This window comes from Panthera tigris, chromosome E1, assembly GCF_018350195.1.
Source record: "Panthera tigris isolate Pti1 chromosome E1, P.tigris_Pti1_mat1.1, whole genome shotgun sequence".
Lineage (NCBI taxonomy): Eukaryota > Metazoa > Chordata > Mammalia > Carnivora > Felidae > Panthera > Panthera tigris.
The window spans coordinates 429,466-456,645 of NC_056673.1; the positions used below are offsets into that span (position 1 = coordinate 429,466).

Consider the following 27,180-nt stretch of genomic DNA (forward strand, 5'->3'; position numbering starts at 1 on the left):
GTCAACCACATCTCAGGCACTGCAGGACTGGATGTTTTCCGAAGGTGAAAACACAGAGCACCACATCTCCTCTGACCCCACCAGTCACCTTACGAGGCAGGTAGGACACTCCCTTTTCAACAGCTAAAGAATAAAGGTAAAAGTTAAGAGCTGCCCACGGTCTAAGAGTGAAGAAGAGAAATAGAAATTTAAAATCCAGGTTTAATTACCCCTCTCTGGAACAGACAATGAGTCACCCGATACCATGGAAGTGATCTGCTCAACTGTGAGGGCTCTACTCATGCTGAATATCACCCAGTAACCATGCCTCTGGTTCGGAACATCGGGAGTCTCGAAAAGAGCTGAAAACTAAGCAAATAAATAGATGTCCATTCCCCCTGCTGTCCTAAAGGAACTAATACAAGGCCATGTGCATAATAAACACAGTGAGCTTAGTACAAAAATCCCAAAGTGATTTCCTTGAGAACTGTCTCTCTCTTATTGACCTTGAAAACCTCAGAGGCAGGACGTCATATTTGCAAATGTAAAAGTAAAGCTAGATGAACTTACCATTTGGGTGCCAGATTTCTGTAATGAATTTCATTTTAGGAGGCCGGAGGGGGTAATCTTTTGGGAAAGTGAGATGAGCCTTAAAAACACCACCTTCACTGGAAGAAAAACAAAAACAAGTTCTTGCCTATAAGTTCCCGCTTATCGGTAGACAATTATTACAACAAACATAAAACAAGGGTGCCAGTACTAACACTATAAATGAAGTGAGTTCGTAATCTGGGTCTCAAGCAGATAATTTACTTACTCCAATACTCAGTTCAATAGACCATCACGCCCACCCTCTTACTGAACTCTCAGAAGGCGAGGAAAATGAAAGAAACAGTTGGTGCACGGCAGGCGTCCCAATCAGGTCCCGTTATTGCGGTGCTAACAACCCTACCACCACCGCCCGCTGCACGTAAGTCCACGTCCAGAAGGGTTCGCTCTGCCTGGGGGGTCTCCAACGATCACTCTCGTCCGCGGCAGCCAGCCCTCCCGCCGTTCTTCAAGCCCCACCAGCCCCCTCCCCTCTCAGAGCTCACACACATTAACTGGGCTGTTCCCTGTGTGGAAAGACGCGCGGACCCTCCACTCCTTTATTCATCTTGTCGTTTAACGAGTATTTCTTCGCCCTTCACACATCAGACACGAACAGCTGGAACAGGGTATAAAGTCTCCCAAGGAGTCTGTATTCCGTGGCTTTCCAAAACAGCGCTGCGCAGGACAGCTTTCTGCACACTGGCTTGGTCCACGGCCACACTGTCCCAACACCTGACATACGGCCAGTTCAACTGAGGAACTGAATTTTTAATTCTATTCAATTTTACTCAATTTCAGTAGCACATGCGGCCAGTGACTGCGGAATTAGTACGGTCCTAGGTCAACGCCATTTACTTAAAAACTGTTTCTGAAGAACCATCAAAACAGGACAACGAGCCGTGCGTTCACAACAAAAACCAAGGAGATCAAGTCAGCCTGGTGGGGCACATGACTAAGTTCCTCCCCATGTCATCGGTCGCGGCCATTTCCTCTGTTTGAAACACCCTCCTCCCCTTGTCATCCCTTAGAGCTCGGCTTCCACGTTCCCTCCTGTCAAAGGCCTTCCTTTGACTATCAGACCTCAACCACCGTGTCCCTCTGGCACACTGGCCTCTTCGCACTTATTCCAACGGCTACTGGCACATCTGACTCTTTTACTGCTCAGCGCACACTCCAGCAGAGCAGGGTCGCGTGACTATGCTTGTTTGCGATCAGTGAGAAATGGAATTGTCAGCCTCGTACACGGGACTGAACAAATACACACTGATCACCTATTTGCGTGAGGCACTGTTCTACGTAAAATAATAAAACGGGGAGGAAGACGTTAGAGACCATTGTTTTCTTCCCAGCACTTACCATTTGGTGGCAGAAGAAAATATCAAGCAAAATATCCGTCTTAACTCCTGGAATATGAGCAATCGAAAACTAAATTTTTAAAAAAAACCAAGTATCTACTATAAGCCCATTTGTCTTAAGAAGAAAAAAATGGGGACATGTTTATATACAAATAGAAAACTGTCTGAGAACACGACACCAATACACAGCAGTGGTCAACTCTGGAACACAGGGTCACAGGACCTTTTACTTACTGCTTTGGACACGTCAATACACACAATTTTTAACCACAAGCAAGTATTAATTTGTATTGCCTTTCTGATCATAAAAGATTTGGGGAAGGGCTTAACAACAGAGAGGCAGATCATTAATACCAAATACTAAAGACCCAGGGAAGGCCAATGGGCTCCCAGCAGAGAGGGCAGCCGTGGTAACACAACTGTAGTAAAAGCCAACAGGAGACCGCGAAGGGTGAACGAGAGAGGGGTGGTGAGGTACAAGCGTGACGAGCAGGATGACGTGAAAAGCCCAACAGTTAAAGAACGGGGTAACTAGATGGGGAAACAGCACAAATGAACGGCTTTAAAAAGGAGGGAACGAAACTAATTGGTCTGCAAGGAGACGGGAAGGTGCTGGCAGAAAGACCAGGGACACTAGAGAAACAGTAACTGAGTGACCGGAAGAAAGAAGAAAGTCAGGGAAGGGGGGCTTAATCAAGAAAAAGAACATCGCTTCCCTGGCAGTGGAAGAAAACCGGACTGAATGTAGTACAGACATCCAGGGTACAAAGGAAGAAAAAGGACAACTTTTACGTCTGCTGCATGACCTCCATCTGCGAAACTCCCAGAAGGACTCCTCGAAGGGGGAAAACCGCAGACCTGGGCAAACAGCAGGCTGGGACGGCTGCTGGGATGCACCCACCACACTGACGGGCGCGGCAGCCACCTTCTCGCCCGTGCTACCCCACCTGCCAGAGCCAGCGCCAGCGCCAGAACCGGCCGTGGCAGCTGGTAGCTGGATGCACTCCTTTTCAAACTGGGGCTACAAAATCAGCCGAGTGAGTTGCTAACCACTTCTCTTTTACGACAAATAAAAATCGAACAGAAAACACAGGCGCTTATCACAAACAGTCTGTTTCACTTAAGTCACCTACATGCATGTTTCTACTCACTAAAACGAATGCACACAAGTATACATCAGGTCACGATGTACAGTATTTCCGGTTAGGGGTTGTGGCGGGGGGAGGGGGGGCAGTTTGAAAGCTGCAAACACAGAAAACAGCCAAGAATCTATGTGAAAGGACATCAAAAGAGCTGCCGCAAAGCCCTGCACTTTGTTCCACCGACAAGGCTGCTCCTCAATGTTAAGGGAGCTTCCCTGTGTCCCTCAAGTCTGATCGACTGGATCCACTTTATGTCAGCTCACTGGAATCCCGACCATGAAAAACCGTCTTAAATTATTTCCATCTTTAAAATGTCAGGTTGTATTGACAGAGTTATCCCCAAAGGTTCAAAGCACACAATTTTCACTGTCTACAGATCACTCCCCATTCTGAACCAATAACCCCATGTTGCGCCTTACAGGCTTCCTCCTAGAGCTGGACTCCTTAACATCTTTCACCTATAGAATCCTACCCGTTTTTTTAAAACCTGAGTTGTGTGGCCCCAGCTTGTGGGTGCAAACCTCCCATTTGAAAAGGCTGAGAACCTTTCCTCAGCCTAGATGAAGTTTCTTCCATTAGCCCCACTTACTGTTTTGTGCTAAATTATAAAAATCTTACCAGGACCGGATCCCATCATTCTATTTTGTCAGATCCTTTCATTCTGCCATATTGACTTTATATAAATGATACACTTATGCCGTTGTCTTAAATTTTGCTCAACACTGTTCTTTTTTTTTTTTTAATTTTTTTTTAACGTTTATTTATTTTTGAGACAGAGAGAGACAGAGCATGAATGGGGGAGGGGCAGAGAGAGAGGGAGACACAGAATTGGAAGCAGGCTCCAGGCTCCGAGCCATCAGCCCAGAGCCCGACGCGGGGCTCGAATTCACGGACCACGAGATCATGACCTGAGCTGAAGTCGGATGCTTAACCGACTGAGCCACCCAGGTGCCCCAACACTGTTCTTATAAAAACACTCCTGGGGCGTCTGGGTGGCTCAGTCAGTTAGGAGTCTGACTTCGGCTCAGGTCATGATCCCATGGTTCGCAGGTTCGAGCCCTGCGTCAGGCTCTGGGCTGACAGCTCAGAGCCTGGAGCCTGCTTCGGATTCTTTGTCTCCCTCTCTCTCTGTTCCTCCCCTGCTCGCTTGCTCACTCTCTCTCTCTCTCTCAAAAATCAATAAAGATTAAAAAAAAAAAACAACACTCCTGTTGTTACCGGTTTCTTGTTCATTTTATCTGCCACATTCAACAATTTATCACACTCATAAGGTATTTGACTGCTTCCAATTGTTTTGCTATTACAAGCAATAGAACACTGAACGTCCCAAACACTTCCTGGGCATAGGGTTTTTACCCTAAAAATGAAACTGCTAATACAAAGTTTGCATCATTGTTCAAAGCTGCATGGCCAATGAAAGAGGCCGAGGTGGGGAGGTAAACAAAGGCCCCCGAGCCCCTGTTCTTGAGCACTGAATGATCAGTGATGTGTGGCCTTGCACTGATCATGCAGCACAAGGTTCCCTCATCACAGGACACATGGCTCATGCTTCACTGTAAAATGGTACTAACCAGAGTCCGTCAGGTCCTACATCCACGATGACAAAACATACATGATCTTAATAGCCTACAAAGTTTCCACCCCATTGCCAGCAGGGAGGAATAAAATAAAGCACGCTCTTTGAACAGACTAGCCGTGGCTGATGAAAGACAAAGAGAGTAAGAGGTAAAAGGTTACACTCGCCACTCACTAACACAAATGTATACAATTCAAAGTTATATGGTGATACCCGAGTCTCCTAACGTCCTGCACAAATCTGCCACCACCTTTCCCTGAAATCTCTCACTCCGTGGAAATGGCTGGCCGTCCACACGCCTGATCACCGGCAGGCTGAAAAGAGCAGGTACAGCACGCCAGCTCGGCGTCCTTCACAGAAAGACACCGAGACAATCCATCCCTAACACCACTAGGAAGACTCATTAATGGACAGAGCAGTAACAGAGCGATAAATATAGCGGCTAAATTAATCCTCGTGGCAACTCTCAGTCTTACAGAATCTTGAGTGCCCGCGTTACTCTGAAGGGTGCAGCGCCCTCTAGTGACTAAGGGAAGGCTAATGACGCCGCACAAAATCACACGAGAGCGTCTAAAAAAATGTCAGACGTCGTTAATTCTTCCCATCGTTACATAGATGATGCATCCGGTGGTGAATCCATCAGGTAGAGGTTGAGGCACCATCTAAGCCCACATTAACGTACTTCCGACCCTACATCCCCACTGTCAGCCTCAGGCCCTCCCCATGGGCAGTGATTTGCACTGGAGGTCTGGGCACCCGCACACGGGAGACGCCCGCTCCCGCGGCTCCGAGATGGCGTCTACCCTCTTCGGCTGCCGGACGCCCGCAAGCTCCTTCCTGCTAAACCAACACACAACATGAGATACTTGATTCTTGGTACCTGGTGCCATTTTAGGATGCTGGCTTCTGAACACACCTTCCTCTCCTTACCCCTTCCTGGCTAATCTGCTCAGCCCTCCTCACTCTGCCGCCTGGGCAAAGGCCGTGCGTCTCCCTGCTGCCACCCGGCTCAACCCAACTCCCAGCCCAGCTCTTCCACCTACGAAGAAGCTTTCAGAGAAACAAGTTTCTGTTGCAGACATAAAGCACAAGTAAAGTGAAGGAAAATAAAATCTGCCATCCCAAAGTCATGATACTCAGGGCTTTTACTCTAGGATGTGCATCGAATTCCTGACTGGTAACTCCCGGTATAAAATCCCTCAAGGTTAGGCTTTGCCGTCAGGACAGAAGACAAACCCAAACTCCCCAGCAGTGTTTATAAACTTCAACTAGCACTCAACCCCGTCTATCCCCCCTCTTCTTGAGGTCCCATACGCTCAGCTTTACTGCTGTTGCCACACTCCAGGTCCCACCCCTTGTTTTCTAGGCCCAATTACGTTCTGTTCCTCCTACGAAATTCCCCTTCCATTCACCCCACACCTCTCACTGCCTTTGCCAGAATATCCGCCCAGTTAATTTGGAATTTTTTTTAATGTTTATTTATTTTTGAGAGAGAGACAGAGTGTGAGCAGGGGAGGGGCAGACAGAGAGGGAGACACAGAGTCCGAAGCGGGCTCCAGGCTCCGAGCCGTCGGCACAGAGCCCGGCACGGGGCTCGAACCCACGAACGGAGCCAAAGTCGGATGCTCAACCGACTGAGCCCCCCAGGAGCCTCTCCATCCAGTTAATTCTTACCCTATCTGCTAACACTTCGAAACCCCTTCCAGCCCAGAGTAACTCCTCTAAACCCACTGCGGCAAAATCTCCCCCATCTTACCAGCTCCTGGGAAGAAATGAGCAAATGGCTTAATTCTGACCGATGAGACAAGAGCCAGTCTGCAGGAAAGCTTCCAGGGAAAAAAAGTGTCTACACTGCATATAAAATACCTGAAACTAAGAAGAAACTAACCTCAGGGGCGCCTGGAAGGCTCAGTCGGTTGAGCGTCCAGCTTCGGCTGAGGTCATGATCTCATGATTCGTGAGTTCAGTTCGTGCCCGCGTCTGGCTCTGTGCTGACAGCTCGGAGCCCGGAGCCTGCCCAGGATTCTGTGTCTCCCTCTCTCTCTCTCTCTCTGCCCCTCCCCTGCTCGTGCTCTGTCTCTCTCAAAAATAAATAAACGTTGGGGCGCCTGGGTGGCGCAGTCGGTTAAGCGTCCGACTTCAGCCAGGTCACGATCTCGCGGTCCGTGAGTTCGAGCCCCGCGTCGGGCTCTGGGCTGATGGCTCGGAGCCTGGAGCCTGTTTCCGATTCTGTGTCTCCCTCTCTCTCTGCCCCTCCCCCGTTCATGCTCTGTCTCTCTCTGTCCCAAAAATAAATAAAAAATGTTGAAAAAAAATTTAAAAAAAAAAATAAATAAATAAATAAATAAATAAATAAATAAACGTTAAAAAAAATATTTTAAGAAAGAAAGAAACAAACAAACAAACTACCCCCTCTTTGTCCTTTGGGTAATATTCTGGGGGCCCCTGGTGGTTCAGTTGGTTGAGCGCCTGACTCCTGAGTTCAGCTCAGGTCATGATCTCATGGTTCATGAGACTGAGCCCTCTGTCAGGCTCCACACTGACAACGCACAGCCTCATTGGGATTCTCTCTCTGCCTCTCTCAAAATAAATAAATAAACTTAAAACAAACAAAAAAAAGGTGCACGTGGCACTGAAGTTAGACTACAGCCCAACTGTCTCATCTAGAAGCCCACACTCCAGAGGAGCGGCCACCACTGTTTAAATGTGTACTGAAGGCCAGGAACGAGTTTTTAATTGATGGAAAAAAATGGACTATTAATTAGTGCGGGGACTATTAACAAATGGTTCCCCTCAGCAAAGCTGAAGGCATACAATGTATATATGGACCCGCCAAGAGCCTTTAGAGAAAAGGCCAGAGGTCCGTGGGGCCCTCAGAGATGAAGCTGGGGCCTGGGGGCTAATTACTCCTCCACACAGACAGCAATTTGGAAGAAATACTCTATCGCCAGAGTACAAGATTCTGTCATGGGAATGTCACTGTGTCTCCCCAGTAAACCTTCAGGCAACGTATTTAGTTTGAAAATCTGCACTTCATCGGGCTTGTATGTATGGTCTTATTTGCTTTCAAATAATATTAAGGATGTAATGGGGGACGCCTCAAAGATGTTCTTCAAGGGTTACTATTACCAACCCGAACTTTCCCTGTGGAGTGACCAAACTGAGTTCCCATGGCGTGCAGTGATCACCAATACCAACACGGCCCTGACAAATACATCAGTCAAACTTCTGACTGGAAACAATCGTGACAAAACAATCACTTTTCCAGACAACAGAAAGCCCCAAGTCCACACTACAGCCTACAGCTTACCCTGTATGTACTGTACCAGCTCTGGTAACAATTAGCCTTAATTTTCTTCTCCACCAGGTGTTTTAGGGGGCGGAGGAGTCCCCATCTTTGAACACCTAAAATGAAATCCCCGCCTGCTTAGCGCCACGGAGGACCACAGCTGAATAAGGAAGCACAGTCCCCAAGAAACCCGGACGCGGACCCACGGCTCTGTTCCTCAGGTGTATGGCTCTGAGAAGGTCACGGTATTTTGTCCCAATACCCCCACTTCTAAAAACAGTACGGAACCTGTACTAGCCACTGACATCAGATAGTCACAATCCATCTTATGAAGCATTAAATACTCACTTTCGAATGTCTCCTCTCTGTAAAGAGGGCTTTCCTACTATTCTCCCTTTCTGATCCTACACCCTCATGAACTTTTGCCCGCCCCTCATTCTGTGTCCACCCCTTCATTCTTTGCAGCAAGACAACGAACCCCGGGTACTCTGATAAGAAATCCTGCAACATTTCTTTGGGGGCTCGTCCGGGGTATCGACGTCTTCTAACTGTAAGCAAAGGGCGGTTGGCACCCCCTTTCTTTCCCACCTAAATAAAGTTCCCGAACCAAACAACAGGCACCCGTCCGCCAGTTGAGGGCGAATAGAGTGACTGCCATTCTCAAGTCTCAGCTGACAAGCTCCTTGGGTCTCCGCCCCAGCTGACCCCCCAATTCAGTCGGGAACACTGGTGTGGTGGAGCCCCAGTTTCCTTTTGAGAAAACCCTCTGGATGCATGGGACTCAAGGGAGACCAAACAGCAAACGATGGGTCCTGACCCAGGCTATTGTCTGGTGGATGCCTGAAGGCCGTCGGCGAAACCGGATCCCTCACCAACCCGCTTGGGTAGCTGGTAGAATTCTCTATGGCCAGCCTCTTCCTTTGGGAAATGAGTGGAAAAGCCCAGGACTGATCCCTCGCATATCCTCCTAGGAGTGATCCCGGAGACTTCCAAAGGGTCCTCCCTCACAGCTTTCCCAACTGCAGTGGACGGTGGCCCTCTACTTGCTTCCACTTCCGACACTCCAGCCACGGCTCACTGCCCAGGTCTCATTTTTTCCCTTTCATTTTCAAACATCTCTTGTGGAGCGGAGAGCAGGACTTGCCTCAACGCCTTCTGGGCTCACCACCCTCCTCCTGCCCCTGACGCCCACGGTGGTGATGGGAGAGAAGATATTCGGCAGGCTCCCACAAGACGCGGATGCGAATAAGGACCAACTGGCTCTGCTTAGTCTACTCAGGACAGGGACTTGAAGGAATATTCCCTAGCAGCTGCCCACACTCCTCTTGTTTCAGGGAACGTCCCTGTCCTCTCCGGCCCGACATGGACTCCCCATTCCCACAGTGGTGGAAAAAGAACGTGCATCTGCTCATCTGTCCCAGCTGACAGGCTTTCGGACGAGGTGTCCTCTCGCTGTCTGTCCTCTGGGCTTTCTTCTGCCTCCAGGCTTCCCGGCCGAATCTCACCTCTTCAGCCTCCCCTCCCACCCCGTTTCTGCACCTCCTCGGGTGCAGCCTACCAAGTGTCTCCTAAACCATCCTCAGTGTCCCAGGCACCACCAGCTGCTCCTCTCACCCTCCTGTCAAGGAGCAAAGAGCACCCCCTTGGACTGCCCACTTCGGATCTCCCCACTGGTGCCCCACATAAAAACTGACAACGGAGAACAAACTGATTGACTTTTAGGTGAATGCAGGTGAAACTCATTCGAGTTTCGATGTTTAGGCTATTTTAAGTGTGTTGGCTTGAGATAGACCTGTTTATCAGTATTAAATATAAAACTTTTTACTCTATCTAGGTTTCCTGGAGGTCAAATAGGTTCATGTTATCTCCATTCCACTTTGTTAGCAAAAAGATGACTAAAATGACGGTAAATTCTGCCTCAAAGTTTTCATGGGTAATTGTTAAGATGCCTTCCAGCCTTTGGTACCCTGAAACTTTATAAAGTTTTGCTTGCATGATAAATGGGATTCAATTCGTTGGACGTCCAGGTCTTTTCCAAACAGACTGGAGTGCTAAAGCATTGATTACTTAACGTAGGTTTGAGCTTCTGACTTCTCATCGCAGAAACACTAAGGCTATTTGGGTCTGTTGGTAGACATGCTTTGTGCTTAAGTGGCTCACGAATTTGCCATCCAAAGAATTCTGGTGTGACAGTTCACAATTGGTTACCAAGTTTTCAATGGAGACTATGGTTTCTAAGAGTTAAAATTCTGCTAAATGTAGTTAAGGCTGATGGGAATAAGGAAAGCAACTCGGTACGTAGAAAAGCAGGAGAAGTGTAAGAAAGATAAGGACAGGAAATACATTTTTATTGGAAGGCAAAATAAAGTAATTTTGTCTGGTTATTTGGAGAGAAATGGCTTGGGACAAAATGTGAATGCAAAGGAAAGTTGTAGAAGGTTTGTGAAGGGAAATCTCTGGAAAGGAATTTTATGTGTGGTCAAGAAGGACTAAGGTTAAAATGAACGGATTTTAAAAGTACACCGGGTTAAGATTAAAACCGACCCTCCTTTGATCCAAAGACTGGAAAACAATGGCGATACCCTCGATACCCTTGGTGCCAGCCTCCAAATGCTCCATGTTTGTTGTGCCCATTTAGCACAGGAATGGACCCCTGTGCCATACGAGGGATGACCATGATATACAAAGGGCTTTTACTGGGATACATGGGCCATTTTGCTAAACTTAGCCCAGTGTATGCCAAAAATGGATACCCACATGGCTGGAACATATTTATTTGCGCACTGCTGAAAAAGGCAGGAGAACAGACCTCATCTTTAGCCCTTTTAGCCCCCCACAATGGCCGATGATCAATATGTAAATTACTGTTGGGTCAAAATAAAATTAGTGCACGTTTCCAAAACCAGGAGAGTCTTGCGTGGTCCCAAGGTCCCGCGGGCAGGAAACGGGTAGGAGAAATCAGGGAAGACCAGGTCAGCTCTCGGAAGTACGGTCAAGCCTGGGTAAGAGCAACTACTCCCAGCAGCTCGAGAGACTGACAGGGCTTCTGGCTGCCGATCCCATAGCCAGCCAAAGTGCGGGGTTAGAAGGTGAGGTTTCTCCTGGCCAGCTACAGGGATGCCTTTTTCTCTTTTTCCTATAGATGGGCAATTCCCTAACCAAGGCCAATACCCCTTTGGGATGCACTCTGAAAAACTGGGATGACTTTGTTCACAAACCCTGAAGAAGCAGCAACTCATTTTCTTTTTGCACCGAGGCTTGGCCCCAACGCAAATTGGAGGAGGAAACCTGGCCGCCAGAGGGAAATACCGATTGTAATGTCATCCTACGATTGGACTTGATCTGCAAATGTGAGGGGAAATGGGGAGAAGTCCTTATGTTCAGTGTTTTGGGGGCCTTAAGAGACAATCGAGGTAGGTGTCAGGCCAACCCTTTCTGAAGTCCAGTCATCAGGAGGGTAAACAGCTAAGGGCCCTTTGCCTGTACCCAAAGCAGACCTAGAGAGGGAGGAAGCGATGGCTTTCACCTCAGCCTCCGCCTCGGGTCCTCCATCCATATACCCAGACCTCAAACGTGCACTTCTGCTCCCTGCTGCCCACCTTACCCAGGCCCTCCCCGTAGCGTGACAGGCGTGTTTTCCCTACAAGAAGCTGGAGCGCCGGAAGGAGAAACCCAGGGAGGCACCACCATGATAAGATTACAAGTACCTTTTTCGCTCTAAGATTTAAGAAGGACGAAAGGATATCTAGATACATTTTCTGATGATCTGGATAAGTATATAAAGGCTTTCCAGAATTCCCTACTGAAGCTCAGGCAGTCCCACCCCAAGATCCTACTTGGGACTATGATAATCGCACTGGGAATGGTGGGACTGCCATTTCCAAGCCTGTACTTTGGAAGGATTAAAAAGAACTAAGGTTAAGCCTTTAAATTACACTAAATGAGCCACTATTATACAGATACAGGATGAAACCCTGGTGGCCTTCCTGGAAAAGTTAAGGGAGGTTCTCATTAAATATAAGGCTATCTCCCCTAAAGCCCCTGAGGCAGAGATGATTCTGAAGGACAAATTCATCATTCAATCGACCCCAGATATGTGGAGAAGACTACAAAAGTTGGCTGTTGGCTGGGAAGGGACCCTGGAGGAGCTTTTACAAGCTGCCAATTGGGTATATGACAACCAAGATTGAGAGAAAAGTAAGGAACAGGAAAGGAGGCTTAAGAAAAAAATGTAAGGTCTTAGTCTTGGCCTTACATACTATGTCACACCAGACTTCCCAAGGTCCTGGCACCAAGTGCCATATCCGAGGCCGAGGCCATTCAGGGCCCTGGAAACACCAGTGTTCTCAGAGGGGACAACCGAAGTCGAAACCCCGTGAGCCAGGCCCCTTGTGTGGAGACGGTCACTGGAGATCCGGATGCCCTCGGGGACCTCAGTCTGCAAGGGCTCAGATACCCAGTGTCCCTGAAGGGAACGGATCGGTCCTGGGGCTCATCACAGTGGCCCCCCTGAACCAACTGTCCACTGAAAACCCAGAGCCTCGGGTAACTCTGGAAAACAGAAGGAAAACCGCTCGAGTTCCTTCTTGACACTCAGCTGCCTTTTCCGTCCTTTCCCCGGCCGACCATCCAAATGCCGCGTAGCTATTAGAGGCGTCTCCAGAAAACTTATGACTAAATTTTTCTCTCAGCCCCTGGGGTGCATATGGGCAGACTTTTTTTTTCCGTCCTCTTTTTTGATAAAGGCAGAGAGCCCCACTCCCTTGCTAGAAAGGGACATTATGACTGAATTCAGGACGACGGTGCTACTAGCTCCAGGACGGATAAATAATTGCCTGAACTTAGAGTAACCTGGATATTGGAGAGGTAAAGTTAAATACTCCTCGTGGAGTTTGTTCCTGTGGAAACTGGATGGCCAAAGGAAGATTCGAGGATCGAGAACCAAAAACTAGTTAACTTGCTTAATTATTCTAACCAACAATATCACAATATCCAAATAAATATGGAAGAGAGAGGAAAACTTGTAGTTAAGTTTAAAAAAAAAAAATGACCAAACATGTCACGGACTTTTGGGATGGCTACAATGCATCCTTCCTTTCCATGGTGTGGTCTCCTCCCTAGGAGGCATTGCGTTCGGAATATTAATGCTTGTTAGTCTAATAGTCTATGTATGTCATTTGTAGAAGCCGATGATATGCCAGAAAAATAAGACCTCCAAGAAAATTCTGCTAGCCCAGATGTTCCAAACACCCTCCCGTTATCTCGGACCTCTGGATCGACCTCGGAACCTGCCCCTCAATGCCTCCTTTCACCAGGAGGGAGCTAAGATCGGCCGTTGCCCCGATTCCTAATGCAGTTAGAAGTCATGCGTTCAGTGGGAAGACTATGGTAGAAAAAGATATGATAAGAGAGGCAGAGAGAGAAAGGGTAGGACCTGAGGTCCTGGGTGGGGAAAAACAGATTTTGGAATAACGCTGGGAGTGCGTGACAACAGCAAACCCTCCCCACCCCAGGGGTAAGGTTCCTAAGAATGTAACAGACCCCGCCTACTCCCCTCAGGTTGGACTCAGGAATTTCACAAAAGACCTAAGTGTGAACACAGACCACACCTCACATGATGGAAATGACCCAGCACCTAGTGCTATTAAGCCAAGGAGGAGCCAGGGGGAAGGGGCGGGACAACCAGAACCTTACAAAACAAGGACCCTTGCCTACAGTCATGGGCATTCACTTTCAAATGTCCCCTCTCTGTAAAGAGAGCTTTCGTACTATTCTTCCTTTCTGATCTTATACTCTAATAAACTTTTACCTGCTGTTAAAAAAAAAAAAACAAACATTAAATATTAGTAGCTTTAAGTTAGTCTGCAAACATTCAGAGCAGAAAGTAAGACTGTGGTCTTTGAATCTAAAATGTAGGACAGAAGGGGCGTCTGGGTGGCTCAGTCAGTTAAGCATCTGACTTCACCTCAGGTCATGATCTCACGGTTCAACGGTTCCAGGGTTCGAGCCCCGCGTCGGGCTCTGGGCTGACAGCTCAGAGCCTGGAGCCTGCTTCCGATTCTGTGTCTCCCTCTCTCTCTGCCCCTCCCCCACTCACACTCTGTCTCTCTCTCAAAAATAAACATTAAGAAAACATCTTAAAATAAAATGTAGGACATAAAATATTTAAGAAATCTCATCTCCTTTTCCGTTATTTTTTTCATACCACTACATTCTGTTTTCTAACTGACATTTGTTAATAAGGAGTAACTAAAAGTGATTAGCTGTAAACAATCGCTTTTATAAAGTGGGAAAAGGTAAACACTGGTTCATTTCAGGGTCAACACATCTTGGCTCTGGTCAGTTTTCTGGGGGGACCCAACTGAAGAGTCACTAAACCGATGACTTTGAAAGTTCTCTCCCACGTGAAGACGCTGATGTGTGACCTGTGTCCCGAAAGGAAATCTCCCAGGTTAACACTACACTGGAATCAAACGGATAAAGTGCTGAGGATGGGAAAGCCTGATCTCTGAAATTACGGGGTTCCCTTTGGGGGTGAGGCACAGTAGGAAGAGGCAGAAACATTTCAGTCAAGAATTCTCTTCTTTCTCCTATCCTGCCAATATTAACCCAATATCTGAGAAACAAGTAAAAAATACATGATCTAAAAGAGGCTTTACCTTAAAAATAGCTTTTCTGTAATAAATTTATTCCAGGTATTAAAAACATCCACATTTCAGAAACTATTAGCTATTTAAGAAAGCAGCAGGCTTTAGACACTAGAGTTTCAGGCAGAACACGTAAGTCCTATACATGATCACTTGATACAAACAAGTTCACCTAACCACAGCCACTCCATCTGATCTAAACAATTTCACTTCAGTTTGCCAAAATAGTTTATACTTCAATTAAGAGAGCTATTTTAGTGTCAGTTCCATGGTACTTACTAAAGTGTGTCAGGGGGACCAATGATAAGGACTTCCCATCGGTAAAGGTCATTGTCATCTATTAAACCTGCTGAAAAGCCTTCCACTGGATTTTTGTTGAGTTCTGTGGGGGAAGAAAAAAAACTGATCAAAACTTTTAAGCACATAATTTTCACCCAACAGATAAATTACAGAACGTTAATACCATGTTATAAATTCTACACTATTCGACGGATATACGTGGATCCATCGGCAAAATGCTACCTGACGGCCAAAACGTTTCCATTTCTGTAGCACAAGGAGGCCCACAGGGAAGCAAACATGACCCCCTTCCAAACCTCTTATTCCCGCCCTGGACTCCAGCTAGGTTCTTACCCTCTAGGTAACCCTACAGTGGTAGACAGAACTTGTAAAGACACAGGCATCCAGGCCCACCCTCACGGATCCCGGCTCAGAGGGAAGTCGAATCAGTCTTACGCGGTGGTCTTTAGGGTGCCCTATTAGAAGCCCTCTGTTGGTACAGAGGACCTCACACCGGTTCACTGGAATCCCTGAGCTTAGCCAACCCTCATGTACACGTTCTCTGCGTGTCTGTTTGACGAGCCCTCTGTAACCCTGGGGATGCACATCTACAGATGGGGTTCCTGTGTGGCCCAGCAGACTCAGCGTGCAGAGAGCAAAGACCCCATGTGTCTGGTTTGTGTCACCCCTTTGGCCAGCCAGAACTTCTGGCACACAGGAGTGGTCTCACAACAAGAGCTGGGGCCCTACAGAAATGGCAGCGGCATCGTGAGATTTTTCTCTTCCAGAAAGAGTGCTCTGGCCTGGAGAGAGGAAGACGTAAGCGAAGGACTAGGGAGGCCAGAGGACGCAGGCCAAGAAGGGAGCTTAGTGGGCCAAGTGAGGAGGAATCCACAGTCTGGTGGTTCCTGGAGACACCGGGCTTCATAATGACCTACTGATGGTATATATTATGTACGAATTTTCAACAGCTTTAACGAGGCATAACTGATATTCGGTAGGGATGCACATTCATATATTGTAAAATTTGACACACACTGATACACCTACATGCCTATGAAGCAGTCAACACAATCCTGGCAGTAAATATCCACATACACTGTATATAGAAATCACCAACGGAGAGCTCAGACGGGGAGCACGGACTGGCTCTGAGAAGTGGCAGCCAAGCCCTCGTGAGAGAACAGGTGGGAAGGGATGTGCTGGGGGCCCGAACAGGTGTTCTGCCATCAGACTCGGGAGTTCGGCCTGATGGTAAAAGAAAGCGTAATACAACCAGAATGCTATACACGAGACTGAACAGTGTGTCAGTAACCAAGACCTCAAATTGTGAAGGAATTAAGCAGGTGGTGTTATTTCAACAGCTAGGATCTAACACCCCAACGCACCAGTGAAACACAGAGCCAAAAGTCACATTTTATTTATATTTAAATATGAATGGAGGCACCTGGGTAGCCCAATAGATTCAGCGCCCAACTCTTGATCTCAGCGCAGGTCTTGATCTCAGGGTCATGAGTTCAAGCCCTGCACGGGGCTCCATGCTGGGCATGAAGCCTACTTTAAAAGGGGGGGAGGGGAGGGGTAGCGTGCCTGGGCGGCTCAGTCAGCTGGGCGTCTGACTCCTGATTTCGGCTCAGGTCATGATCCCAGGGTCGTAGGACTGAGTTTTGTGCTGAACTCTACGCTGAGCATGGGGCCTCCTTAAGATTCTCGCTCCCTCTGCACCTTCCCCGCACACACGAGCTCAGTTACTCTCGCTCTCTCTAAAAACAATTATTTACTCAAAATTTGAAAGATTTTTTCATGAGCCTAAATTTTTGCCTAAAAGGCCAAGTAGACTTATCTAAAGTTTTAAATTGTACTATATCTCAAACCAAAGAAATGTATGCTTACTTTAAAAAAAAAATTTTTTTTAACGTTTATTTATTTTTGAGAGAGACAAGAGAGGCAGAGTGCGCGAGGGGCGTTCGCGGGGCACCCAGGTTCGCGGGACCTGCACCCCCTCTCTCCACAAGCCTCGGCATGCAGTGTATGTCCTCCTCGTAGGGGACAAGGACTCAGGGACTTCTCAGAACAGGTCACACGGAAGGAAGGACCGGGGGAGAACGACCAGAGGAAGCCATCTACACGTACCCCAGACCACAGCCGCTGCTCTGGGGAGTAACACCCGGGCCCGGTCTTTGCTCCAACCTGCTCCCGGCTGCCTGACAGGGCACGTGCACCGGACCACAATCCTCAGTAACAACCCCTAGGCCCCGAACAAAGACGGGATGCCCTCTCCTTTCCTTTCTGAGTCTCCCAGACACTGTGCCTGCACCCGCTTACCGTCTGTAGCTTCAAAATTCTGCCGTCCCTCCTGCCGGCTCACGTTTGACTTTGATGCCGGGCAGCCAGGGACCCTCTGGGCCCCCAGACTCAGCCTGCCAGCATCAGGAAGTTGTGTTAATTTGAGGGGCGAGGGAAAGAAATGATGATAGGATTCATCTCAAAAACATACGGCCACAAGTATGTTTTGTTTTGTTTTAATTCTTAGCTAAAGAGAGAGACTTGGGGGTTATCAGAATATTATTGATAACTTAAGTCATAAGACTGATGGTATCACCCATGGGTGAGCCTAAGTGTGAACCCTATGTAGAAGACCTAACTGAATACCACTATTGTGAGGATTAAAGAAAAAAAAAAAAAAAAGAGGTCACAAAAGTGACTAAGAAGGGGAAGACAGAGAAGTAGGAAGAAACCCAAGAAAAAGCTTTATCAAAGAAGCCAAAGGAGAAAGTTGCCCATAATAAATACACACTACACAGGAAACAGGAGGTCTAAACCAGGGGTGCCTCAGTGGCTCAGTCCGTTAAGCATCCGACTTTGGCTCAGGTCATGTTCTCAGGTTCACGGGTTCATGGATTCATGGGTTCCAGCCCCGCATCAGGCTCCGTGCTGACAGCTCGGAGCCTGGAGCCTGCTTCAGATTCCGTGTCTCCCTCTCTCTCTCTGCCCCTCCCACACTCGCACGGTCTCTCTCTCTCTCTCAAATAAATATTTTTTTAAAAATTAAAAATTAATAAAATAAAATAAATCCACTGGGTTCAGTAAAAAGAAGGTCAAGGGTGCCTCAGGCGTAACTGGTTTCAGTATAATGGTAGCATGTGGGCCAGGCAAACAACACCGAGTTGACAAAAAGAAGGTGAAGGAGATAGATACAAGTGGAAACTTTCTCTAGAAGTCCAAAAGTCTGTGGATGGAAACGTGTAGTAGTCACGCAGAGATAAAAGCCCAGCAAGCTTTTTAATGGGAAAGGCCAAAGAAAGAGGTTTCAACACCCTATCTGTGTGGACGGGGATACGTCTTCACCCTACATTCAAATCCAGATGGACCACAAGATATAAATAACCAACAAAACTTAAAGAAAATAAAGAATTTTGTTACATAATCTTGGGTTGGAGGTGGCTCAGGAAGGCCAAAAAACTCAACAGTCAAATTGTACCACACAAAGTATTTTAAATCCAGCACAATAAAGCCTCAATACACAGGCCAGAACAGAGAGACTATTTGCAACATTACAGGTAAAAGGCTAATGTTCCGAATACAAACGAAAGGGGAACACACAAAGGGTACCAGTACATGGCGGGAAGGACACAGCTAAGAACACAAAACTCTGGCTGGCGGAAGACACACACTTCGCAGAAGTGCCCGTGGTTGGGTTTCTGCCTGAATCAGAGAAGTTTCCGATGGGGCAAACATGGAAATTTATCCTTCTGAACGTTACCTGGACATAATGAGTTGGAAAGAGCTCTCTTTCCCACAAATCATGAATATGAAGCAAAATTTTAAAGTTCTAATAAAACAGGCAAAACTAATGATTAGTATCTGAAATCGGGACACTAGTTGTCTTTTTTTTTCTCTCTCTCTCTTTCTTTTGCAAGGGGAGTGAGGGTAGCAGTCGGGGAGAGTTTCAGGGGTCCTGGTAATGGCACGCTGTACAAAATACGTATGTACTTTCCTATGCTTCACTTTTTAAAACTCAGTAAATCCTGGAGTGTCCCATCGCTGTTAAATGAGAGCTATGTACACCTGTGGTGAGTCTGGAAATCACTGTGGGCCAGAGTGGTCTACAAAAAATGAACAAAAAGCAAACCAAGGCTTTGGGAAAAAGGGTTTGCGTAGGCAGAAGTATGGGAACTGATGCACGAGCAGACTTTTATGACAGTCGTTATTCAAGGAAAAAACTAAAGGAGAATGGGGAGAGCATACGGAAACTAAAAAGCTCTAGGAGCACCTGGCTGCTCAGTCAGTTATGCTTCTGACTCTCGATCTTGACTCGGGTCAGGATCTTACGGTTCGTGAGTTCGAGCCCCATGTCGGGCTCCGTGCTGACAGCGTGGGGCCTGCTTGGGATTCTCTCTCTGCCTCTCTCTCAAAGTAAAATAAATATTAAAATAAAAATACAAATGCAAACTCTATAGTGCTGAATTCAAATTGCAAGTTTCAGTACTTTAAAAAAATTCTGAGTTCTGTCCACTGAAAAGGTCTAGGAAAAACGACCAACCCGGTACAAATGTGCATCCCTACTGCCCAGGATATGGCTCCAAACAGGAAGCACCACCCACAGGGAGCGGGAATCTCCAGAGAAACGGCTGAGTTCAGGTCTGGGGCGGGACACGTTCTAGGTTCATCTCATACATACTAAATAAAAAGGAAGCTGTCAAGGGGCGCCCGGGTGGCTCAGGCGGTTAAGCGTCCCACTTCGGCCCAGGTCACAATCTCACAGTTCATGGGTTCAACCTCTATGCTGACAGCTCAGAGCCTGGAGCCTGCTTCAGATTCTATGTCTTCCTCTCTCTCTCTGCCCCTCGCCTGGCTCGTGCTCAGTCTCTCTGTCTCTCAAAAATAAACATTAAAAAAAAAATTAAAAAGTAAAAAAAGGGGCACCTGGGCAGCTCAGTGAAGGTTAAGCGTCCGACTCCGGCTCAGGTCATGATCTCCTGGTTCGTGAGTTTGAGCCCCATGCCAGGCTCTGTGCTGACAGCTCAGAACCTGGAGCCTGCTTCAGATTCTGTGTCTCCCTCTCTCTCTCTGCCCCTCACCTGCTCGTGCTCGGTCTCTCTGTGTCTCTCAAAAATAAACATTTAAAAAAAAAATTAAAAAGAAAAAAGAAAGACAACCAGATATTATGTGTCTCCTGATAAACAAACCATTCAGGAATGTTCGCCTCACTTACCAACCTGAGCTCGTCCACACCCCCTGACACAATCACCAATTTACAGAACACACAGAGAAATATGGTTACGGACACACATGACCGGCAGAGACCACACTGCAGGGCCTGGAAACTCAATAAACACACCATGAGGGAAACAAAAGAAAGAACTGAACTCAAACTTAAAAAAATTTGCAAATTTACTTAAAACAAGTAAAAATTTGAAGACTAACTGGATATTAGACAATACTAAGACGTTACTATAACATTAATAATATTAAATAATTATTGATCTTTTAATGTGGTAATGGTAATCTGCTAGTCCTTTAAACCCCATTTTTAGAGATATATTATGGAATATTTACAGACAGATGATGAATGATGTATGATGTTTATGAAGTGCTTCAAAATCACGGGGGATGGATAAAACGTGACTTCTCACAACCTTGTAACTGTTGAGGCTATGTGAGTCCATGGAGATTCACTGTACCCATCAGTTTACTTTAGCATTAATATATGTTTACAATTTCTCTCAGTAAGCTCAGAAAAATGCTAAAAAGGCAGTTATTGTACTCTGAAATAATGTTTTATCATTTCTTTTATCAATCACATGAAAATAAACCTTCACTGAGCCTCTCAAAAATACGAGGTCAACATTCCAAGACCCAACTATACATTTTATACTTGACTCTCAGGGAAACGTGCTGCTTTCACTGTAATCCACTTTGCCAAGCCCAACGGTTGACTAAACCTCCGGCTAACAAAGCCAAACACAAACTGGTACTGAGAGCCCAGCACGGATTCTCCTTGGAGTCGGGGTGGCTGTGGCATCCTGCTCCAGGGAATGTGTGTTCCCGCCAAGTTTACTTACACCTCAAATAGCTGTGAGGTGCATTTCTATGAAGTGATGATTTCTACACTGGCTTCATTTTGAACCTTGGAAATCACCAACAGACCCTTTATCCAGATACTAAGTATCAACACGGTTTGTTTAAATAGTTTTGACCTTATTATAAGAATAAACGGCCATATTAATTTTAAAAATTTAGATCAGTACAAACCAAGTCACTTAAAAGTAACAGAGAAAACATTCATTTCCTCCAAGTTTCCATTAGTTAATCAATATTGACAAGGGTAACGTATTAGCAAAAAACTGCAACCGTTTCTTTATATTTTGTCTAGATTTTAAGAGGCATCAAGTTAATCATCTTTACAGATTTGGGCAAACTTTAGGTCTGCTTATTAAAATGAGATTTTTCTTTTCTTTACACCATGCCATGGGCTACAGAGCTAGGTGATTTCCTAACCCCAAACACTTCCAACCACTTTCTTTCGCCACGTTTCAAAAACAAGGAATAGGGAGCAGAGAAGCAAAACAAGCCTGAGATCACATCTCTCGCAAAGATGTTGCCAATGCGTTTCCGAAAAGATGCGCTTGGAGAATTCTGGACCACGTTCCCGGAACAACGCTCAAGGAAGCTCGGCTACCTGCAGTACTGCCCCTCGACATCTTCCTCACACACTCAGCTAAGCTTTCTCGAACACGGGGTCCTAAGCAGATCGCTGCTTGTGCTTCAACGAAGAACAGCAGCGCCCTCACTCAGAAAATCTGCACCCCAGCTTTGGGGGCACAGAGTGTGGTAGGACGCCCGGCAGACCTAGGCTGGATGTCAACTCTCCCTCCCGGTTTGTCGCCCTCCTTCTTTCCTTCTTTCTTCCCTCCTTCATTCCTCTTCCTCTCCTTTCCCTTCCTCTCTCCCTCCCTTCTTTCCTTCCCTTGTCTCATTTTCCTCATCTTTAAGCCTGGTCAAATCCATGACAGTGTTGCAAGTCCAACAACATACTCTGCAAACCTGCTCTCTTCCTTTAAAACTGCTCACTGGGCCACAGACGATAAAAAGAAGAGTCAATGTTCTTCAGAATTTTGCGGTTGGGAGAAATACTACCTACCCCCATCCAACACTTCACAGCCACCTATTTATTTCTAGTAGGAACTGTCAAACAAGGCCCCGATGCGCGGGCCCAGAAGAATGGGTGAATGAACGCGATTCAAGCCAGGGGAATGAGATCTTCTAGAGGATTTTTCAAACTGGACTTAAAGAAAAGGAGTCCCAACCCAAGGGGAAGTTGTGCCATGAAAGCCCAAGAGCTGCCGAAAGCCACAGTTCCAATCTCAAGGAGAAAAGAAAGGTGGCCTGAGAGACCGCAGCCAATATGGAGGTGGATGAACAGGGCTAAGCCACAGGAGGAGAGTTCTAGTTCCCGACCCCTGGCTCCACTCCTGCCCTCCATAGCTTTGGGGAAGTCAAGTTTCCTTGCTCACCTATACTTATGCCAGTTCAATTCCTAGCCCTTCCAACTTAGGGTACGTGTTTCTCCTTTCAAAAAGTTGTATTTCCGAGCTGGCATCCGGTGGACTGTGCCAGCCTCGCCCCTCGCCCTGAAGGTGGCAGCGCAGGGCCGGCCCTGCCCTTCCCTTTCCCACTGAACCACATCACTTGGGGGACACGCAACCCATGATCACCACCCCTGCCCCCAACCGGCCAGGGCAGGTGGACGAGGCCAGGGCAGGTGGACGAGGACGAAGGTGGTCCCTCCCGCCACCAACCACCGCCACCAACGCAGGGTGAGAATCATTAACCCTTTGCTGCAGAGAATCATTAACCCTTCGCTGCATCCTGAGTTTCCGAAGTGTTGCTCCAGGCTTCTGGGTATAAAATTTTCAAGCACAAGTTTTCCTTTACTTAATATATAACAGGTCTTTCCTCCTTATCTACTTACTTTTGCACAATAAAACTAGGTAAGTTGCTCAACTTCATCCATCAATACAGGAATTTGCTTTCTTTCGTCTTCACCTACCCCTCTGTGGCCTCAGCAACCTCAAAGGGAGGGTTCCCTCTCCTTACCATCTCTCCTTGTCATCAACTGCGTATAAAGAAATTCACAGTGAGGCGCCTCAGTGGCTCAGTCAGTTGAGCGTCCAACTTCAGCTCAGGTCATGATCTCACAGTCCGTGAGTTCGAGCTCCGCGTCAGCTCTGTGCTGACAGCTCAGAGCCTGGAGCCTGCTTCAGATTCTCTGTCTCCCTCTCTCTGTGCCTCTCCCCTGCTCACTCTCTGTCTCTCTCTCCTTCAGAAATAAACATGATAGAAAGAAAAGAAAAGAAAAAAGAAAAGAAAAGAAAAGAAAAGAAAAGAAAAGAAAAGAAAAGAAAAGAAAAGAAAGGAAAAGGAAAGGAAAGAAAAGAAAAGAAATTCAGGGTGAAAAAACCTCTTGGGGTACCAGGGTGGCTCAGTCAGTTAAGGGTCCGAGCTCAGCTCAGGTCATGATCTCACTGTTTGTGGGTTTGAGCCCCGCGTCGGGCTCTGTGCTGACAGCTCGGAGCCTGGAGCCTGCTTCGGATTCTGCGTCTCCCTCTCTCTCTCTCTGATTCTGTGTCTCTCCCCTTCTCTCTCTGCCCCTCCCTCGCTTGTGCTCTCTCTCAAAAATAAATATTAAAAGAAAAAAAAACAGATGGGGCACCTGGGTGGCTCAGTGGGTTAAGCGTCCAACTTCACTTCAGCTCAGGTCATGATCTCACTGTTTGTGGGTTTGAGCCCCGTGTCGGGCTCTGTGCTGACAGCTCAGAGCCTGGAGCCTGCTGCGTATTCTGTGTCTCACTCTCTCTGCCCCTCCCCAACTCACACTGTCTCTCTCACAAAAATGAACATCAAAAAAAATTTTTTTTAAAATCTCTTAGCACAGGGATGCCTGGGTGGCTCAGTCAGTTAAGCAGCCAACTCTGGATTTCGGCTCAGGTCATGATCTAACAGTTTGTGAGTTCGAGCTCCGCGTAGGGCTCTGTGCGGACAGTGTGGAGTCTGCCTGGGATTCTCTCTCTCTCCCTCCTGCTCGCTCTCAAAATAAGCTTTAAAAAGAAAAAAATCTCTTCGTATAATAATGAGGTTTTTGGAGCTCCATTCCAAGTCACTTCAAGTTTACTTCAACCACCTAATAAAATCCAGAAAGACTTCAGAAAGAGTCTCAAAGAAATTACTGCAATATGATATCTTCTTTTTTAATGTTGAGAGACACAGCACACTCAAGTGGGGTACAGGGCAGAGAGAGAGAGAGAGAGAGAGAGAGAGAGAGAGAGAGAGAGAGAATATGAATGAATGAATCTGGAGCAGGCTCCACACTGTCAGCATGAAGCCCAACATGGGGCTCCAACCCACGAACCCCATGACCGTGACCTCAGCCAAAATCAAGAGTTGGTTATTTAAGGGTCTGAGCCAGCCAGATTGCCCCATTTGATCTCTTTTTTAAACAAGATCTAAAACGAGGCCCCTGGGTGGCTCAGTTAGTTAAGCATCTAACTCTTGGTTTCGGCTCAAGTCATGATCTCACAGTTCATGAGTTCGAGCCCCATGTTGGGCTCAGCACTGATGGCACAGAGCCTGCTTGGGACTCTGCCTCTACCTCTCCTCCGCCTGTGCTCTATCTCAAAATAAATAAACTTAAAAAAAAAAAAAAAACTTAAATTGACTCTATTCTTTTTTAAAATTTTCTATGTTTATTTTTGAAAGAAAGAGCGTTAGTGGGGGAGGGGTAGAGAGAGATGGAGACACAGAATCGGAAGCAGGCTCCAGGCTCTGAGCTGTTAGCACAGAGCCCGACACGGGGCTGGAACTCACGAACCGTGAGATTATGACCTTAGCCAAAGTCAGACGCTCAACCGACGGAGCCACCCAGATGCCCCTTCTTTTTTCAAAAATTTAAAAAAAAAAAAAAAAATTTAATAGGACAGTCAGACATGTAAACTATTTCCAATTGGGGGGAACAGATTTCATAAAGAAAAAGATGGAAATAAAGAAAATAAAGTATACGAAAATAAAATAGAAATAAAAATAAATTAAAAGAAAGAAAACAGGAAGAAGTACTGAGGACTGAGGCAGATGGCCGCTGACCATCTAGACAGAAGGCAGGTAGTTCTTAGGCATTTAGGGAGGTGCTGCATCCAAAGTGAACTCTCTCCTCTGCTAACCAGTGGTTTCCCTTAACTACATCCCACTGGCTTCAAATGGGTGAGAGGAGACAAGTTCACAAAGATGGTTCGGAGAACACACCAACTGAGCCATGTATTGTCCCCTTCCAAATGGGATCTCCCCTACCCCACCCCCAATCCCCTTGATAAACTCCACCCTCAATGTTACAGAAGGGTGTGGGACTTGGGACCAAAGGCACCTGACATTTACAGCACCCAAACTCTCACTGTTTACTAAAGCTGGCAGCCAACTTTTACAAATCTGAGACACCAGCATGTAAGAACCGTCAAACTCAACTGCTGTGTCTTTAACTCTTTCTTGTTAAGAAAGAAAGAAAGAAAGAAAGAAAGAAAGAAAGAAAGAAAGAAAGAAAGAAAGAAAGAAAGAAAGAAGAAAGGAAAGAAAGAAAGAAAGAAAGAAGAAAGAAAAGAAAGGAAAGAAAGAAGAAAGAAAAAAGAAAGAAAAGAAAGAAAGAAAGAAAGAAAGAGAGAAGAAAAAGGAAAAGGAAAAGGAAAAGGAAAAGGAAAAGGAAAAGGAAAAGGAAAAGGAAAAGGAAACAAAGTAAGCCACTTCTCAGGACATTAACAATCTGAATAAGCAGCTTGGCTAAGTTCCGCTCCCAATCATCAGTGAGAACTCTGCACAGCACCCACCCACCCAGCGCTCAGGTGCAGCAGCAGCACGAAGTCCTTTCGTGGCCTTCCACGGCCTTCCTCGAAGGCGAGAACGCGTAGGCAGGCATTTCATCCCCAAGTGTTTATATCAGTGTAGAATACACCCCGGAGTTTAAAATAAGTTATTGTGGATATGAGCTACATTTTATTTAGTGAAGTCCCTATTTACACAGTTTTAAACTGACTACAGCTGCAAACATTTTGTATTCTGCTAATCTGGTAGGCAAAAATGTAACTGTTAAAGGATTAGTGAGGTGAGCTTTATTTTATGAGCTAATTACAATCAAATAACATGCGGTGCTTGTAATTTACCTTTTTTTAAGATTTTCGTTTTTCTTAATTAACTTAGTAAACAAAATTATCGGGGCAGGTGGGTGGCTCAGTCAGTTAAACGTCCCCAAGTCTTGACTTCTGCTCGGTTCATGACCCTAGGGTTGTGACTCTGAGCCCCACGAACTTGGGATTCCTTCTCTCCTCCTCCTCTCTCTCAAAATGAATAAAGTCAAAATAAATAAACAAAATAAGTAAGTCTTAAATATTATATTCAGATATACATCTTAGCCCTCATTTCTCACTTGAAGTTGATTTTCCTGGATTTTTAATATAGATCTTCCTTTGATAACACATTTGGTTTCCTTGTTTCCATTATCTGTGTCTTACTTTTGGTCTTTTTTTCCCCGTATTGGCTAAAACTTGCTTTAAAAATGTGATTAACAGGGGCGCCTGGGTGGCCCAGTCAGTCGAGCGTCATGATCTCACTGCTTGTGGGTTCGAGCCCCACATCGAGCTCTGTGCCGGCAGCTCAGAGCCTGGAGGTGCTTCGGATTCTGTGTCTCCCCCTCTCTCTGCCCCTCCCCACTCAGGCACTCTCTCTCTCGCTCTCAAAAATAAATGAACATTAAAAAAATTTTTTAATAAAAAATAAAATCTTTAAAAAATATATGACATACTTTTTGTTATTCCTGACTTTTAAATATTCATATAATTAGTACTGATTTTCAACAACTATTACTTAAAGATTAAAGCATTTTTATTCTTTTCCTACAGTTCTAAATTGTTTTTTTGTTGCTGTTTGGTTTGTCTTTAAAACGTGAAGAATAAGGGACGCCTGGACGGCGCAGTTGGTTAAGTGTTTGACTCTTGATTTCGGCTCAGATCTTTGTCTCATGGTTCATGAGACCGAGCCCTGCATCGGGCTCCATGCTGACACCTGGAGACGGCTCAAATTCTCTATCTCCCGGTATCTGTCCCTCCCTACGTGCCTACATGCACGCTCTCAAAATAAACACTAAAAAAAATTTTTTTTTAAGCTGAAGAATGAAAGCGGGTTTTTTTTTCAAATGCCTTTTGACATCCATGTGTATTACTGCGGATCCACAATCACATGGGTGTATTTGTTCTTTAGGGGTTTCATGCACAGTCCTAGCAGT

The 27,180-nt window shown here is 46.3% G+C and overlaps 1 protein-coding gene across 2 annotated transcripts in view; it reads right to left on the minus strand.

Moving 5' to 3' along the window:
* The window catches only part of UBE2G1 (ubiquitin conjugating enzyme E2 G1), a 103,750-nt gene that overhangs the window by 20,788 nt on the left and 55,782 nt on the right, over positions 1–27,180 (minus strand). For both annotated transcript variants that reach the window (XM_042967726.1, XM_042967725.1), the window contains exons 2-3: positions 14,859–14,961; positions 550–647 (exon numbers count right to left, since the gene is read on the minus strand). In XM_042967726.1, coding sequence (XP_042823660.1) covers positions 550–647; positions 14,859–14,961 — 201 coding nt within the window. The remainder of the gene's footprint in view (positions 1–549; positions 648–14,858; positions 14,962–27,180) is intronic.